The sequence below is a fragment of the Saccoglossus kowalevskii genome, chromosome 2 (assembly GCF_978046115.1).
Source record: "Saccoglossus kowalevskii chromosome 2, keSacKowa6.1, whole genome shotgun sequence".
NCBI classification, from domain to species: domain Eukaryota; kingdom Metazoa; phylum Hemichordata; class Enteropneusta; family Harrimaniidae; genus Saccoglossus; species Saccoglossus kowalevskii.
Genome location: NC_140642.1, coordinates 6,458,924 through 6,479,573, shown reverse-complemented (window position 1 = coordinate 6,479,573; position 20,650 = coordinate 6,458,924). Strand labels below are relative to the sequence as shown.

General features: G+C 32.9%; 1 protein-coding gene across 2 annotated transcripts in view; it reads right to left on the bottom strand.

The window, feature by feature from the left end:
- Positions 1 to 20,650, bottom strand: part of LOC100374821 (polypeptide N-acetylgalactosaminyltransferase 2-like) — a 66,681-nt gene that overhangs the window by 30,080 nt on the left and 15,951 nt on the right. For both annotated transcript variants that reach the window (XM_002732949.4, XM_085508494.1), the window contains exon 2: positions 12,520 to 12,689. In XM_002732949.4, the coding sequence (XP_002732995.2) occupies positions 12,520 to 12,689 (170 nt within the window). The remainder of the gene's footprint in view (positions 1 to 12,519; positions 12,690 to 20,650) is intronic.

Genomic DNA, 20,650 nt, shown 5'->3' with positions numbered 1-20,650 from the left:
TTCTTCTACTGTACCATGTTCAAATATCAGACTACTGGTATATTCAGGAGGGAGGGGGAGGGGGCACGTATTACATCCAGAGAGTCTACATCATTTAACTGACAAATGATGATTGTAAAAGATAAGTGACAGTTCTCTGCTGTACTATTAGGTAGGTCCTTGATGAAATCCATGCCCTTATATCTGAAAGTGTATCTTAGAAAGGGACTTAACAAGATTGCAGAACAGTGAAGGAATCTGTAGTGTTTAATTAACTAAACAAGAATATATAAATAATAAATTTGGTGTAGTGATATTTTTTAAGTATTTTATTTTATCTGATTTCGCTTTAGCACACAAACGTTGAGCACAAACTAGAGAAAAATAGTATTGATTTCTCAAAAATAAATTTTGTATAAGATAAGAATAATTATTACATATGTACTGCAGTTTATTTTGATTCGTCCCTGAAATCAAAATCGGTATTTCCACAACCCATATGCAAATGAGGTCTGAGAGCAAACAAAGTAGTCCCTTCAAGAGTACAGTTTCTCGGAATAAACAATATTTAGAAGTACGATATTTTCCCCTTGGGGTACATGAATATACTTGCCGAGTGAAATGAAATTTGAACAACAGTAATGGTACTTTTAGGCAGTCACTTATTTTGGCCCAAACTAATTTGCATATCACCCATGCAATAATGTTTTCGGTATTTACACGGTCGATATGCAAATGAACATGGTATTTTCATTGGCTACCGAACTATTTTTATTTTGTAAACCATTTTCGTCTGCTATTTTTATCCAGTTCAAATCGTTCAACAACATTTTTGGCATGTCAGGTGTACATCACATGGAATACTACGATTGGAACTTAATGTATGTTGACCACCTGGAAACTGAGTTTTATAAACCTTGAAGGCCTCTCAGAAGATCCACCAGCAGTAAAATCAGCGATTACTATGCAGCCGTAACCATCAGCATCGAGATACCAGGTTTCTGCTGGCGACATTGCGGCGTTACTCAATTCCAAATAAAAATTACCAACGCCAAAAGAGCAACATTTTAACAGGTAATCAAGACTCAGTCAATCCACGACTAGCAAGCAACATCACACACGAAGTTGTAGCGTGCAGCTAAGCGACAGCCGCTGTCGACGAAAGTCATCCTGTCTGTGGAGTACCACAGTTGCACGGCATGTTTGCCAATGCACAGTTCTATGGCGGAACTTTTAACTTCAACATAAACTGTGTATCATAGTCGTCCAGTTTAAGTTCTGGTTCTGCCGTGGTCCCAACTAAACGTCAACGAGTTATTTATTCGGACAGTGACTCAGATTAGACGCCTGATTATTTTAATTTCAAACAAACAGTGACACGCGTTCTCCGGGCGCGTTCTACACTGACACGCGCTGCTAGGGCGTAACACTTATATTGGAACATATTAATGGGCAATGCACGTTCTTTCTTTAATACGAAATAATAAAGTATGGAACATATGTAATAATAACAGAACCCCACACCCTCCCCGTGGCTTTCGTTGCGTATGGAAGTTATTTTCACTCGAGATGCGGTGATTCTGTGTATTCCGCTTCGCTCGTGAAAGTACGGCCGCAGGATACACCGCATCACTCGTGAAAATAACTTCCATACGCAACGAAAGCCACGGGGAGGGTGTGGGGTTTTGTCATAATATACTGAGTACCAAAAGATTTTGACTGAGAATGGATACCACTTTACACATTTTAATTAGCGTATCAATTGCGTAAGCATTTTATTTGGCTAAGTTTGAAAATAAAAATATTATTACACTTTGAGTTATAATTTTTTTTTTGGTGATCTGACTAGATTCTTTTTATCCAAATTATTTTCTTTCCTTTGTTTATGTATTTGTAGTTATTTATAATAATATATATATTTCTCACTACTATTTATTTATTTATTTCTAGTTAAGTATTATTAACACATTTGGATAATAAAGAATATTATTATTATTATTATTATTATTATTATTATTATTATTATTATTATTATATTATTATTAAAAGTATATCTGTTCCAGTAGGTACATGTAGCTATGTGCAATGTATTTGGTGTTGCCATGGTGAAGCAAGGTGGATCCAAGTTATGGTCATTAACCAGCAACAATATAATGCTCTTACAATCATCACTTTTAGTATCCACTTGACTGAAATAGTTTGGGCAATTTATCACTGTCAAGGACTGAGAGGCGGTAACTAAGCAACAGATCCTGCACTTCAACAAATGTCTCTCCTTAAAGAGGGTCAAAGCCAAATATTGAATCTAGGCAAACAACAAATTGATTTTTACATGATAAATAGTTTGTTTTGTATTCTGTATGATGTTTTTTTCTGTCAGCATTTCATCTCGAATTATTCTGCTTTATCTTTTAGATAGGCATCTTCGGATCCCTGAATTGTTCATTTTGTTACTAACATAATGTTCAAATAGTCACAGATGACCTGCTGTATAATTTATCCATAACTTTCACAGTCACGTAATACATCAATAATTTATTTAGAATGTAAACGTTGATATTTTCTTAATGTTTTAAATAGTACCGGTAAATGCTATATACCCAAAACAATGTGCATTTATAGAGTAGAAAAACGAAAACTTGAGTTATAATAAGGATTGGATAGCTCTGCTGTTATCAATGCACATTTCAATTAAAGAAGTGAAGATATCATCACAAAATGAACAATATGTATAGTATTAAAGCAATCGAAAATATAACTTTTTATCAAAAATATCTATCAAGATTAGATAATTAAAAAACAAAATCATCACGAAATGAACAAATCTGAGAGAGGTCCACCTGTAGTACTTACCGTACATATGTAATATCAAAGAAATCGGACTTGCAGTTTTAAGTCGAAAATATCACTTTTTACCAAAAATGACAAAAATATTCATCAAAATTAGAGAATTGAAGATGTTGTCACAAAATGAACAAATCTGACAGCTGTCCACCTGATGTACCTACATATACAATATCAAAGCAATCAGACTAGCAGTTTTTAAGGAGAAGTCGAAAATATAATTTTTTTTACCAAAAATGACAAAAATAGTCATTAAAACTAGAGAAATAAAGATATCATCACAAAATAAACTAATCAGAGAGAGGTCCATGCAAGGTACCTACATACCAAGTATCAAATCATTTGGGCTGGCAGTTTTCAAGAAAAATCAAAAATAGCATTTTTGACTCAAAATGACAAAAATATTCGCTATAAATAAGACATTTGAACATATCCACACAAAATGAACAAATCTGAGAGAGAACCACCCAAGATTGACAGCGGAGCTAAAAATGTCACTAGACTGGTCCTAAATTCTGTATGTTTAGGTTGTTTACCCCTCATTACATAGCGCCCTCTATCAGCTACAAGTGGCAACAGAAAACACACATTCTTAGGAATGTTAAGGAGTTATTCAGAAATATATTTTTTAATTCAGAAATACAAGAACTTGAGGTGGCGTTGAATGGATTTAAGTACAACAGTCAAACCTGTGCAACCACCCAAAAGATTTAAATAAATACGCTTTACAAACAGGTGGACTTTTTATAGCAGTTGGATTATTTTTTATGGATCACCACATTCATACATTTGACAGAATATTTGTCGAGAAAATTGTGTGATGATACTTTTCCAACAATGTCACACTTATCTATCTAAGTTTGAGGAAATTAAAAATTGCTTTATTACCAGAATGCTAGTTATTTTTATAGTTCAGAAAAGCAATCCGCAACAACAATGCTGGAATAGAGTCAACTAAAGCAGGTCGTCTTTATATAGAGGTTAATCATATGTTGTACCTTGGAATGTCTAAAAGTGGTCACTATAGCAAGGTCATCTTTATATAGAGCTTAATCATATGTTATACCTTGGAATGTCTAAAAGTGGTCACTATAGGCAAGGTGGTCTTTATATATAGGTTAATCATACGTTATATCTTGGAATGTCTAAGAGTGGTCACTATAGGCAAGGTAATCTTTATATATAGGTTAATCATACATTATATCTTGGAATGTCTAAAAGTGGTCACTATAGACAAGGTGGTCTTTATATTAAGGTTAATCATACGTTATATCTTGGAATGTCTAAGAGTGGTCACTACAGGCAAGGTAATCTGTATATAGAGGTTAATCATACGTTATATCTTGGAATGTCTAAAAGTGGTCACTATAGGCAAGGTGGTCTTTATATAGAGGTTAATCATACGTTATATCTTGGAATGTCTAAGAGTGGTCACTATAGGCAAGGTGGTCTTTATATAGAGGTTAATCATACGTTATACCTTGGAATGTCTAAGAGTGGTCACTATAGGCAAGGTGGTCTTTATATATAGGTTAATCATACGTTATATCTTGGAATGTCTAAGAGTGGTCACTATAGGCAAGGTAATCTTTATATATAGGTTAATCATACATTATATCTTGGAATGTCTAAAAGTGGTCACTATAGACAAGGTGGTCTTTATATTAAGGTTAATCATACGTTATATCTTGGAATGTCTAAGAGTGGTCACTACAGGCAAGGTAATCTTTATATAGAGGTTCATCATACGTTATATCTTGGAATGTCTAAAAGTGGTCACTATAGGCAAGGTGGTCTTTATATATAGGTTAATCATACGTTATATCTTGGAATGTCTAAGAGTGGTCACTACAGGCAAGGTAATCTTTATATAGAGGTTAATCATACATTATACCTTGGAATGTCTAAAAGTGGTCACTATAGGCAAGGTGGTCTTTATATAGAGGTTAATAATACGTTATATCTTGGAATGTCTAAAAGTGGTCACTATAGGCAAGGTGGTCTTTATATATAGGTTAATCATACGCTATATCTTGGAATGTCTAAGAGTGGTCACTATAGGCAAGGTAATCTTTATATAGAGGTTAATCATACGTTATATCTTGGAATGTCTAAAAGTGGTCACTATAGACAAGGTGGTCTTTATATTAAGGTTAATCATACGTTATATCTTGGAATGTCTAAGAGTGGTCACTACAGGCAAGGTAATCTTTATATAGAGGTTAATCATACATTATACCTTGGAATGTCTAAAAGTGGTCACTATAGGCAAGGTGGTCTTTATATAGAGGTTAATAATACGTTATATCTTGGAATGTCTAAAAGTGGTCACTATAGGCAAGGTGGTCTTTATATATAGGTTAATCATACGCTATATCTTGGAATGTCTAAGAGTGGTCACTGTAGGCAAGGTGGTCTTTATATATAGGTTAATCATACGTTATATCTTGGAATGTCTAAAAGTGGTCACTATAGACAAGGTGGTCTTTATATAGAGGTTAATAATACGTTATATCTTGGAATGTCTAAAAGTGGTCACTATAGACAAGGTGGTCTTTATATAGAGGTTAATCATACGTTATATCTTGGAATGTCTAAAAGTGGTCACTATAGGCAAGGTGGTCTTTATATATAGGTTAATCATACGTTATATCTTGGAATGTCTAAGAGTGGTCACTATAGGCAAGGTAATCTTTATATAGAGGTTCATCATACGTTATATCTTGGAATGTCTAAAAGTGGTCACTATAGACAAGGTGGTCTTTATATTAAGGTTAATCATACGTTATATCTTGGAATGTCTAAGAGTGGTCACTACAGGCAAGGTAATCTTTATATAGAGGTTAATCATACATTATACCTTGGAATGTCTAAAAGTGGTCACTATAGGCAAGGTGGTCTTTATATAGAGGTTAATAATACGTTATATCTTGGAATGTCTAAAAGTGGTCACTATAGGCAAGGTGGTCTTTATATATAGGTTAATCATACGCTATATCTTGGAATGTCTAAGAGTGGTCACTGTAGGCAAGGTGGTCTTTATATAGAGGTTAATCATACGTTATATCTTGGAATGTCTAAGAGTGGTCACTATAGGCAAGGTGGTCTTTATATATAGGTTAATCATACGTTATATCTTGGAATGTCTAAGAGTGGTCACTATAGGCAAGGTAATCTTTATATAGAGGTTAATCATACGCTATACCTTGGAATGTCTAAGAGTGGTCACTATAGGCAAGGTGGTCTTTATATATAGGTTAATCATGCGTTATATCTTGGAATGTCTAAAAGTGGTCACTATAGGCAAGGTAATCTTTATATAGAGGTTAATCATATGTTATACCTTGGAATGTCTAAAAGTGGTCACTATAGACAAGGTGGTCTTTATATAGAGGTTAATCATACGTTATATCTTGGAATGTCTAAGAGTGGTCACTATAGACAAGGTGGTCTTTATATATAGGTTAATCATACGTTATATCTTGGAATGTCTAAAAGTGGTCACTATAGGCAAGGTAATCTTTATATAGAGGTTAATCATACGTTATACCTTGGAATGTCTAAGAGTGGTCACTATAGGCAAGGTGGTCTTTATATATAGGTTAATCATACGTTATATCTTGGAATGTCTAAGAGTGGTCACTATAGGCAAGGTAATCTTTATATATAGGTTAATCATACATTATATCTTGGAATGTCTAAAAGTGGTCACTATAGACAAGGTGGTCTTTATATTAAGGTTAATCATACGTTATATCTTGGAATGTCTAAGAGTGGTCACTACAGGCAAGGTAATCTTTATATAGAGGTTCATCATACGTTATATCTTGGAATGTCTAAAAGTGGTCACTATAGGCAAGGTGGTCTTTATATATAGGTTAATCATACGTTATATCTTGGAATGTCTAAGAGTGGTCACTACAGGCAAGGTAATCTTTATATAGAGGTTAATCATACATTATACCTTGGAATGTCTAAAAGTGGTCACTATAGGCAAGGTGGTCTTTATATAGAGGTTAATAATACGTTATATCTTGGAATGTCTAAAAGTGGTCACTATAGGCAAGGTGGTCTTTATATATAGGTTAATCATACGCTATATCTTGGAATGTCTAAGAGTGGTCACTATAGGCAAGGTAATCTTTATATAGAGGTTAATCATACGTTATATCTTGGAATGTCTAAAAGTGGTCACTATAGACAAGGTGGTCTTTATATTAAGGTTAATCATACGTTATATCTTGGAATGTCTAAGAGTGGTCACTACAGGCAAGGTAATCTTTATATAGAGGTTAATCATACATTATACCTTGGAATGTCTAAAAGTGGTCACTATAGGCAAGGTGGTCTTTATATAGAGGTTAATAATACGTTATATCTTGGAATGTCTAAAAGTGGTCACTATAGGCAAGGTGGTCTTTATATATAGGTTAATCATACGCTATATCTTGGAATGTCTAAGAGTGGTCACTGTAGGCAAGGTGGTCTTTATATATAGGTTAATCATACGTTATATCTTGGAATGTCTAAAAGTGGTCACTATAGACAAGGTGGTCTTTATATAGAGGTTAATAATACGTTATATCTTGGAATGTCTAAAAGTGGTCACTATAGACAAGGTGGTCTTTATATAGAGGTTAATCATACGTTATATCTTGGAATGTCTAAAAGTGGTCACTATAGGCAAGGTGGTCTTTATATATAGGTTAATCATACGTTATATCTTGGAATGTCTAAGAGTGGTCACTATAGGCAAGGTAATCTTTATATAGAGGTTCATCATACGTTATATCTTGGAATGTCTAAAAGTGGTCACTATAGACAAGGTGGTCTTTATATTAAGGTTAATCATACGTTATATCTTGGAATGTCTAAGAGTGGTCACTACAGGCAAGGTAATCTTTATATAGAGGTTAATCATACATTATACCTTGGAATGTCTAAAAGTGGTCACTATAGGCAAGGTGGTCTTTATATAGAGGTTAATAATACGTTATATCTTGGAATGTCTAAAAGTGGTCACTATAGGCAAGGTGGTCTTTATATATAGGTTAATCATACGCTATATCTTGGAATGTCTAAGAGTGGTCACTGTAGGCAAGGTGGTCTTTATATAGAGGTTAATCATACGTTATATCTTGGAATGTCTAAGAGTGGTCACTATAGGCAAGGTGGTCTTTATATATAGGTTAATCATACGTTATATCTTGGAATGTCTAAGAGTGGTCACTATAGGCAAGGTAATCTTTATATAGAGGTTAATCATACGCTATACCTTGGAATGTCTAAGAGTGGTCACTATAGGCAAGGTGGTCTTTATATATAGGTTAATCATACGTTATATCTTGGAATGTCTAAAAGTGGTCACTATAGGCAAGGTAATCTTTATATAGAGGTTAATCATATGTTATACCTTGGAATGTCTAAAAGTGGTCACTATAGACAAGGTGGTCTTTATATAGAGGTTAATCATACGTTATATCTTGGAATGTCTAAGAGTGGTCACTATAGACAAGGTGGTCTTTATATATAGGTTAATCATACGTTATATCTTGGAATGTCTAAAAGTGGTCACTATAGGCAAGGTAATCTTTATATAGAGGTTAATCATACGTTATACCTTGGAATGTCTAAAAGTGGTCACTATAGGCAAGGTGGTCTTTATATATATAGGTTAATCATACGTTATATCTTGGAATGTCTAAGAGTGGTCACTGTAGGCAAGGTGGTCTTTATATAGAGGTTAATCATACGTTATATCTTGGAATGTCTAAGAGTGGTCACTATAGGCAAGGTGGTCTTTATATATAGGTTAATCATACGTTATATCTTGGAATGTCTAAGAGTGGTCACTGTAGGCAAGGTGGTCTTTATATAGAGGTTAATCATACGTTATATCTTGGAATGTCTAAGAGTGGTCACTGTAGGCAAGGTGGTCTTTATATAGAGGTTAATCATACGTTATATCTTGGAATGTCTAAGAGTGGTCACTGTAGGCAAGGTGGTCTTTATATAGAGGTTAATCATACGTTATATCTTGGAATGTCTAAGAGTGGTCACTATAGGCAAGGTGGTCTTTATATATAGGTTAATCATACGTTATATCTTGGAATGTCTAAGAGTGGTCACTATAGGCAAGGTAATCTTTATATAGAGGTTAATCATACGCTATACCTTGGAATGTCTAAAAGTGGTCACTATAGACAAGGTGGTCTTTATATAGAGCTTAATCATACGTTATATCTTGGAATGTCTAAGAGTGGTCACTATAGGCAAGGTAATCTTTATATAGAGGTTAATCATACGTTATACCTTGGAATGTCTAAAAGTGGTCACTATAGGCAAGGTGGTCTTTATATATAGGTTAATCATACGTTATACCTTGGAATGTCTAAAAGTGGTCACTATAGGCAAGGTGGTCTTTATATATAGGTTAATCATACGTTATATCTTGGAATGTCTAAAAGTGGTCACTATAGGCAAGGTGGTCTTTATATATAGGTTAATCATACGTTATATCTTGGAATGTCTATAAGTGGTCACTATAGGCAAGGTAATCTTTATATAGAGGTTAATCATACGTTATACCTTGGAATGTCTAAAAGTGGTCACTATAGACAAGGTGGTCTTTATATAGAGGTTAATCATACGTTATATCTTGGAATGTCTAAAAGTGGTCACTATAGGCAAGGTGGTCTTTATATATAGGTTAATCATACGTTATATCTTGGAATGTCTATAAGTGGTCACTATAGGCAAGGTGGTCTTTATATATAGGTTAATCATACGTTATATCTTGGAATGTCTATAAGTGGTCACTATAGGCAAGGTGGTCTTTATATAGAGGTTAATCATACGTTATATCTTGGAATGTCTAAAAGTGGTCACTATAGGCAAGGTGGTCTTTATATATAGGTTAATCATACGTTATATCTTGGAATGTCTATAAGTGGTCACTATAGGCAAGGTGGTCTTTATATATAGGTTAATCATACGTTATATCTTGGAATGTCTATAAGTGGTCACTATAGGCAAGGTAATCTTTATATAGAGGTTAATCATACGTTATACCTTGGAATGTCTAAAAGTGGTCACTATAGGCAAGGTGGTCTTTATATTAAGGTTAATCATACGTTATACCTTGGAATGTCTAAAAGTGGTCACTATAGGCAAGGTGGTCTTTATATATAGGTTAATCATACGTTATATCTTGGAATGTCTAAGAGTGGTCACTATAGGCAAGGTAATCTTTATATAGAGGTTAATCATACATTATACCTTGGAATGTCTAAAAGTGGTCACTATAGGCAAGGTGGTCTTTATATAGAGGTTAATCATACGTTATATCTTGGAATGTCTAAAAGTGGTCACTATAGGCAAGGTGGTCTTTATATAGAGGTGTTCACTAACACAGGTTTGACTGTACAATAAAACAATACAATATAATGATAGAGAGGTAAATTTGTGAACATGAAAAGTGACATTAGTATTGTGATGGAATTCAATTTTTTTATGTCTAGTTTCATTATTGCGACGCAACAAAAATATAATCAGGTACATTACGGCGCATCATACCCAACTTATTTGAATTGATAGCAATGGACCAACAAGACATTATTATCTTAAAAATCCACCAATTTTCTGTTATTTTTTCACATTACATTTATCATAGTCATCATGGCGACAGAAAGTCTCAGTCTCCTATAGAGACAACTACATAACTATCGGTAGTTGACGCTGACATATATTGAATCACAGCTGTGTTCAAAAATAATATATATCCAATGAAGCCCCACAGAGCTTCGTTACTATTACCGTTGGCACTGGAATGAATCTTGACGACCTACAGAGGTGAATCAAATATACCGAAAAGAAAACAGCACATTTCTGCAATTACCAGTATATCCAGTTCCCAAAATAGAAATGTACATTGTTGAATTTATCACTAAAAGGTCTAATCAGCACACACTGTCCATGGTGCGCCAATTGCAAGTTTCTAGCGAATATAACATGTACGCTTCATTGACAACAAGATAGCACTATTTACTTTCAAACACTTCCTTGTAATTGTTTTCATATAGAATCACTCATCATTTCAAGACATCACTGAGATTTTACTTTAATATAAAATGAACGTGTATTTTTATATTTCAGATGAAATACTAGTAGTTATTTGTAATATTTTGATAATATTAATAATTTAGACTACTGGTCAGGTACATATTTGTAAATGTAAACAAAAAATGCAACCCTGTATGAATAGTATTGAAGATTATGCCATGCACCTTTTAGTCACACAGCATACAACACCAATTGTTTTTTGAAAAAATCATGACATAACAAGAAGCTTTCTAAACATGTATAATGGGTTACCAATTATATATGCGAATTTTATCACAATCACGTTGATATGTTAAGGGAATTCAAGCAGTAAGTACTACTACAGGTAATTTCAAATACAGGAATTTAAAAAAATTGAAAAAATCTTCAAAATAAGGTTAACCTTTGACCTTGTCCATTAAATAAAGAAATTACTGCACATATGTGGTGGAGTATACCACAATTGACTGATGATAGGGGTGGAAGCGTTATAACCGCAACACTTCACCACATCTGTCCACACACTCAATAAGATAACCACTCAGTTTAGTAGTTGACAACAATAATTACAACTTTCCATTACCTATCATGTAGGTCTTGTATTAAGCGCCAGGGATTAATTGTGTCTCTTTTCATTCACTAGTAAATCCCAGATCCAATATCCATGATGAATTATAAAATGAAAACACTCTCCACTGATATTTTATACTAAATGGCACTGCATTAAATTGTTTACATACTGTACTGCTTCTATTAAAGGGGCATACTGTACTACTTCTATTAAAGGGGCATACTGTACTGCTTCTATTAAAGGGGCATACTATACTGCTTCTGTTAAAGGGACATACTGTACTGCTTCTATTAAAGGGGCATACTGTACTGCTTCTATTGAAGGGGCATACTGTACTGCTTTTACTAAAGGGGGCATACGGTACTGCTTTTATTAAGGGGCATACTGTACTGCTTCTATAAAGGGGCATACTGTACTGCTTCTATTAAAGGGACATACTGTACTGCTTCTATAAAAGGGACATACTGTACTGCTTTTATTAAAGGGGCATATTGTACTGCTTCTATTAAAGGGGCTTACTGTATTGCTTCTATTAAAGGGACATACTGTACTGCTTCTATTAAAGAGGCATACTGTACTGCATCTGTTAAAGGGGCATACTGTATTGCTTCTATTAAAGGGGCATACTCTACTGCTTTTATTAAAGGGACATATTGTACTGGATACATTAAATAGAGCCACTGCATCACTTTGGTTAAAGGGTAGGACACGTGCACTAAATTTGCAATGTGACAACTGGTGAACAAACTATACTATGTGACTCACTTAATATTGTACAATAAATATATACTTAAAATCAGAATTGCTAGTAATTGGTTTATAGCTTTCCATTTCAATAATAAACAGTTTTTACATAAAACAATGTATGCTCAGAAAAAGCTCAGAACATAAAACATAAAGAAGAAAAGAAATTATTTCTAGAAAAAAACACACATTATATTCACAAATTTATGAATATATCTTTAATTTTATTTTCAGAAATAAATGGATTATTAATATATTCGTATCATATAGAAATTACTTACTTATAATTTCTAGTATCTGGTATTTTCCTGTCCGGTGACGTCTCATCACTTTTTACTTGGTTGAACTGGTTGCTTTTGTACGGGTCCTTGATCCCCGCATCTCTGGTCTTATCAATATAACTATTCACATCAAATATTTCTGCCAGCTCAAACTTCTCACTTGCATACTGCTGCAAAAACAAAACATAACGAAAGGTGTTAACGATTCATGATAAGGTTGTAATGAATGACGAAAGCTGCTTGACGCAATCAACAATCTCCTTTTATAAAGTGGACATTTATTTCAAGCACGAAGTAATGGGAGTTGCAAAAGAATAGAGAGATTGGATGTAAAGAATGACTGGACATCAACACAATTTATTTGCTTTTTTTCTGTTTTTGCTTTTACTTCGTGATGTACACTTTCGTAAACAAAGACAAATATAATATTCACGAAATACATATTTTGTCCCCACTTCTATATCGTTTTATTTAAACTACACCTTGTGATGAATAATAAATGAACTTGCTACCTTAAGATAGAAACGAGATGCTGATGAGGATGAGGGCGATTATACCAACTCATCCATCATATGGTTAAAATCTCATTCCATCTAAGCAAAAGAGGGAAATTTCAATGAACCAAATGTTGATTTCAAATGGCATTCAACTCAACGTGGTAAAATCAAAGTGGCAATGTGCTGACTCATTTATTCACTGCTATTGAAATGGTTCAAGTGATGCATTATCACTTCAATCTCAGGGCATATAATTCTACCTGGATTTACCGTTTATATAAGCGAGTTCGTTTCACATTGAGTTAATTAACTCAGTGCTTTGTAAGTCCCTAAAATAAATTACTGTTGTAGAGTATGGACATCAAACACAACAGATGTTCATAACTGTCACTATTGCTAAATAAAGCAATACTGTTCTGTATATACACACAGTACAGTTTATTTATCAAGGGTTTCCAAGGTTCAGCAGTACCAGTTATGGACTTTTCTTGTGCGCCAGGTGGTTGTACAAATTGGTAATCATGTCAACTGTCTTTGAATCAGAAAAGCTTACCCTGGCATTTATTTCACAATTATGCATCAGAAAGTATAATGGAATGAAAGAAACAATTACTACGACCTTTAACAATTTTAGTATGATCTGACAGACGACCATGACCCCCGACACACATACCATGACCCCCGACACACATACCATGACCCCCGACACACATACCATGACCCCCGACACACATACCATGACCCCCGACACACATACCATGACCCCTGACACATTTACTATGACCCCTGACACATATACTTGGCATGACCCCTGACACACTTACTATGACCCCTGACACACTTACTATGACCCCTGACACACTTACTATGACCTCTGACACATATATTATGAGCCCTTACACATATATACTATGACCTCTGACACACATACCTCTGACATGTTTACCATGACCTCTGACACATTTACTATGACCTTTAACACATTTAATATGACCTCTGACATAGATAATGTTCATACTATCTAAAGCAATGTGAAATGCACCTACATGTATAATGTAATCATATAAAAGCTTATTAGCTGTAAACAATATGATCAGACATTATTAATTTAGAGCTGTAAAGTGAATTCTTCCTTAAATCCCATGTTATTTGAGTGAAGCAATAAAGATAATTAACAAGAAGATAACCATTTTATTTTAAACACTGGTCCACACAATAAACAGAAATAAATGCAGGTACCAGGGATTGTGTTAACCCCATACTCTGCGCATGCCTCCCTGACCCCAATATTAGAAGGGTCCCATTTGTACACAGAATATAGTACGTTCATTTTATCATCAGGACTCGCTACACAAAAATGTTAACGCAATCCCTGGCAGGTAGCAATGAAGCATATTTAAAGCATTATTACATATCATTATTACCACCTCGGATATGTCATGTGATGACAGGAAAAATACTGTGATCAATTGGTATGTATACTAATGATAAACTTCTTTAACAAGACCAGAGGTGAACGTCATTACAAAATCATATTGAACAATAAGATTACATAATCTTCACATGTTGGCATATTAAAATATATACATGTATTAATAAGTCATGAATAAAAAAAATAGGGGTAACTTCTATATTCTTTGGAAATGGTCGTTTTGAATATCCTCTTTATTTAGAACCACCAAAAACAAAGCATTTGTAATTGCAGGTTAAACTCAAGCTTGTTTGGAGCTTTTTCTAAGAACAAAATCTTATATACATTTTTGCTAACCGTTCACCAGTCATCAATGACAATTTCATTTCAGTAAATTGCGTAACTTTTGCCACCATTGGCTAACATTTCAAATAGTGAATTATCCAATATGCAGATGACCTTGCACTTATTTCAGAAACGGAAGACGGCCTACAAAGCTGTCTGAACAAATTAAAATGACTATTGTATAAATTGGAATTTAGAAGTAAACGTAAAGAAAACTAAAGTCATGGTATTTAATTGCAGCAACAGACTGATTAAAAACATGAATTTTAAAATCAACAACCAAGACATAACAGCTGTTAGCGAGTTTTGCTATTTACTCCAAATGGGAAATTTAAAACAAACTTATCTATGTTAAAAAATAAATCAATGAAGGCTCTTTTCAGCATCAGACAAACAGTCTTAAACCACAAAATAATCTCACCAGCACTTAGTTTGAAAATTTTCGACCAATTAATTTCACCTATACTCATGTATGGTGCAGAAATCTGGGCCAATGAAATCACAACTGACAGTAACAGTTTAGAGCAAGTTTGCAGTCATTTTTACAGGTTTATCCTAGGAGTGAGTAAAATGACGCCAATTAGTGGTTTGAAAGCAGAACTTGGTAGGTTACCAGTAAAATTAAAAATTAATTTGGCTCAAATTAAATACTGCCATAGACTATATAGTCTGCCAGATAATCACATTTTAAAATTAGCCCTGGATGAAATGATAAAAATTAATTCAAACTGGGTAAGGACTATTAATGCTACACTGGGACATGATCTAATTAAAATAAAAAATGATCACAATATGGAAAATTGGAATCAAATACTAAAAAAAGTAAAACTCAGACTATCTGAGTTTTATATTCAAAGATGGAGAGAAAAACTAAATTTCAGTGAAACCAATGAAAATAGGGGAACAAAACTGAGAACATACAAACTATTCAAAGTAAGCTATAATATGGAAAATTATTTGCAAAACATTTCAAATTTCAGCCTCAGGAAAATGCTTTCAAAATTCCGTCTGAGTGACCACAACTTAGAAATAGAATTAGGTAGAAGAACAAAGCCCAAAATAGAATTAGAAAATAGACACTGTAATAAATGTAACACTAAAGCATTAGGAGATGAAAAACATTTCCTGCTATTTTGTACTGGCTATATAGAACAAAGAAAAAAACTGTTTGATGAGTGTGCAATAAATATTTACACAATGGATGTGAATTCCATATTTAAAAAGATTATGGAGAATAATATAGCTTTAGCAAAATACTTAAAGAGCACAATTTTTAAAACCACAGAAAGTAATTAATTTATTTTTTTATTTTATTTTACTAACATTTTATTTTTATCTCTTATGTATTGTATGTATTTATGTTCCTTACCATACAAAAACCCTCTGAAGGTTTTTTTAGTAGTGTAATAAAGTTATTAAAGTTATTATTATTAAATTGTCATCATTTAAAAGCATGACATCATCAACAGGAATGTATATTAAACATCAGTAAAACATGCTGCTTGATAAAAAGTGTATGTTACAGTAGTATATTTCAATTTTCTGACAAATTTATGATTTTTCATTTGGATACCTATATTGGATACATAAAAATAAATAATATTCAAGATAAAACTTCAAATAAACAGAATTATTTGCATAACCTGTCCTTGAGTTAAATTTTGTCATAATAGATGATGACAATGAGTCATGTATCGTCACCACTGGGGGTAGACACAAGGTACATATGGTAAATTATTATTTATATCTACACTTTGGATCATTTTTATTAATAATGATAAGAAATTCTGATCATTTTGTCAGGTTTGACGTCATACTCATTCTATATAAAATACCTTTCAAAACAATAATCAACCGACAAAATATTGGTGAACATAATTTTGTGCACAATTGTTGTTTTATACAAAATGCAAATGATTCCATGTTTGCTCTAGATAAAAAAAATTCTTTTTTTAAATGAAAAAAATAGTACAAGTTAATTTTGTGAAAAAGAACAAACAGTGATTTTAATGTCATGAAAATCTGAGTTTGTTATTTCTTTATAATTTAGAATAGATCAATTCCTTTATATATATTGGAAAACAATACGGTAGCAGGTGAAGATGTGTGCCAGCGGCACTTCGCGGTAATTCCTGCTATGTTGTGTGTCACACAGAAATTAATCCATGAGGGTGACAGCACTTAATTCACTACATTAGCTTATTAAAAACATAATATTAAATGAATATTTTATAACAATATTTGGGATTTATGATAGAATTCATAGCTTTTAATGAACTCTCACAGAAACTATTAAAATTATGTCAATACATGTATCCTAGTGATTATAGTTATATAGTAGTATATACACAACCCCCTCTATTCAAGGACTTTGGTATAAAGTACTGCCCAAAAATTGAAATACAGACTTTTTTTTTTAAATGTGAAACAATAAAAAAAATCAAGTCCAGCTGCTGCACTTGCACTCATTTCAGCATATGGCAATTGATTTTTTTTGTTACTTCTCATATTTGTGAATTAAAAAAATCAATGAAACCTTTATATATCTCCATTTTTATATTTCAAAATCAGATTATAAGGAAATTATCATTTCTGAAACTGAGGTGAAATCTTCTGTAAGAATTTGATTTCAACAAATCAATATTGACACTAAAATTAGAATTATTTGTTGTTGTTCTGCCTTCCACTTCAGTGAAAATAAAATATACATATCATCAAGCATTCGACTAATGTTTGTCTCCTTTACAAAAGTACATGTAATCTTTTCTAGTTGAGCTCATTTTTTGGCAAATTTTGGTTACTTTCTTAAAGCATTAACATGTACAAAATTGAATTTTGTGTAAACAAACATTGTATTTTACATGCTAATATGTCACATGGGACCCACATCATGCAGACTAGATAACCACACCCTTTAATTACAGAGATAGTAATAAAAAGAGAACAATTGCAAACAAGAGTAAAAAATTGGTCTCCAAAGCAAAAGACAGGATATTGGAATTTCATCTCACTTCTCATGTTGTTGTACAAAAAAAGAATTCAATATCAATGAAACAGGGATCATCTATGTCAAATCAATTTGGCGAAATTGATTGCTTTTCATAGTTTCTAATTCTATTGCTAAAATAAAAGGTGATAAATGTAATAACAGTGATTTTGTAAACATAGCCTTTTTTTTATAGTCTATATTAAACATCAAGGTGTATTGTTAGCATCTACGGTAAATGTAGCAATTTTCTACCAGTTGGTTGATTGAAAATTGCTCTTACTAGTAAAACTAAAAGAAATATAGTTTTATAAAAAATAAGCTAAAAAATGCAAAGACTATGGTTTCTATATATCATTATTATTATTTGAAAAATAAATTCTGTATTAATTATATGCAAATGAAATGACTTTAAAGACAGACAAACTGTGAAATAGATATAGATATAAACACACAGACACTGTCACAACATTAGCTCCCACAATCTGCAAACACCAGGGCTAAAAATACATTTACTGCTTGTTTAATGATGATGTCAATGACTGTCCAGAAAAATGAATAATATACAACAAGTTGTGTCTGGACAGTGTCTATAACAATTATTCATTACGTAATCATGGCTGAAAGAAATTTCAATTTACAGTGTAAACCAGATAATAGGCTCAATATGTACATACCGGTAATAATAATTATAAATATAGTGAAACCTCTGCTAAGCTCACCTGCAAAGAGACTGCAGGGTGGGAATGTATATGAGGGAACTTGTTAAGTGTATAGTGGTGTCTTGGATTATTGGAGTCTTATGAAATCGGGTCTATGGGAAAGAGACTGGCATGGTTTTCCAGTATATATGGGTTTTCCATGTTAGACAGGTTTTCTTGTTCAGACGGTATCAAGTTTTAGACAGGTATCCATCCAGTTTTAGACAGGTATCCAGTTTTTGGCAAGTATGCAGTTTTAGACAGGTATCTAGTTTTAGACAGGTTTCTGGTTCAAACATGGTTTCAGACATTCAGTTTTCTGGTTTTAATAGACAGATTTCCTTAATACTTTTCTCAAAGAACATAAATACTGTGTTCACTACATTGAAGAAATATTTTCGTGGGTGAGGAAAATTTTAGAGCTGGAAATTTCCCAAGGAGCCAACATAAGAGGATCGCATGATTTAATTTTATGAATGTCCTTGTCAAATGATCCAATCGGAAACATTTCTATCAGAGCAAATGCCATGGTGATAGATTTCAACACAAGGGGAAACACTTTCATCATACACTGTCCACCATTCCGCTTTAGAAACAAAACATGGATTTTTAAATACATGTATATTTAGCCAAAACTGCACTATTTAGTAAAATGTTATGACATGAATAATATTAATGCAACCTTAGATAACTGTGATATGATTTACTTTTTATTGGCTTCACATGCCAGTATAAAACTGCAGTATTTGACTATTTGGAAGTTACAATTACATTTAAAAAACACGCAGTCTTACTGTTGCAATGTGCAATCAGTCAATATTAGGCGAGTCACACCATACGGCAAACGTACGTGAATGACCTCGTAAGTAATGGGTCTACACCTGAAGCAAACTTTAACAATCCATTAAATGAACAGAAGCATTCAGCTGGTAATACATGTTTGATTCAAAATAACGACTGCAATAATTAATGATGGTTAGAAGAAGTAATATAATCTAAGAAGGAAATGTGCGGAGCTGTGTTATCTGTGATGCAGCTCTGACAGTTTATTTTGAACGCTATTCTGTAAACACATTATAATTATTCACTGGGTTTTAATTTCGAATTTTTTTGCTGTTAAGTAAAATCCACTAAATTAATAGATGTGAACATGTAACATTGTTTTCATCGCAAATGCAAGAAATTAAAATAACATTTTGCAAAATATTTATTTATTTTTCTATCATTTGATCAAAGTGACATAATTTACCGCTTCACGTCCTCGTCAAAGTCTTATTTCACGAAAGGTGACAAAACCTGATTTAGGCATTCAAAAATGTATTGTAATGTGTCTGACATTTTCAAACCATGTGTTATGTATGAATATAGCTTGATGCATTGATGAAACTAACTTCCTACAGATACATGTATTATGGAGTTATTTTATTTATCACTATTTATTCTGTACAAAAAAAGATTTACCTATGAACCTTTTAGATGTATAGCAGTCAAAGCAATCAAAACATAATATTTTATGTTTTTAAATTTATAATGTTGCAATAGCCTGGGATAAAAATGATACAACAGGAATATCAAATAATTATAACACATGAAAAAACCAAACTTGAGTTTGAAAAATTTAAAAGCAAAATCATATTCCAATTTAAACATTAACTCAGAGAAAATAATAGAAAACAAACATTCTGTAAAATGTCAGTCGCCATCAGCTACAGACTAAACAGGGGCATTAATAACGTACAGTAATCAAGCCACAGTAGGTAAAGAATTTGCACATACACCTACAATGTATGAACACAACAAATAATTGCTTACTGAGCTATTTTCTCAACTTCCCATCAGGGTTTCATCCAAATGCATGCAAATGCTAACAGGCTGTGACTATCTTGTAACCAAGACACGTCTTAGCTAACAGCAGCCACAAAAACAACATGTGACTACCGATTGTGTGAAATGCATATATGTTGACCTTAGCAATGAACAAGTATAATGAACATGGTATTTCCAAAGTAGGAACCATATGGGCATATCAATATGATATATAATATTAGACGATCATTGTAATTTATTTTAAACCATCTGTTACAGGTTACATGTACTTAATAATCAACTGTTCTAAAGCGATCAATTCATACATACAGATACACAAGATTCATTTAAAAATAAATTTATTTGCATTTAAGATAATTATTGT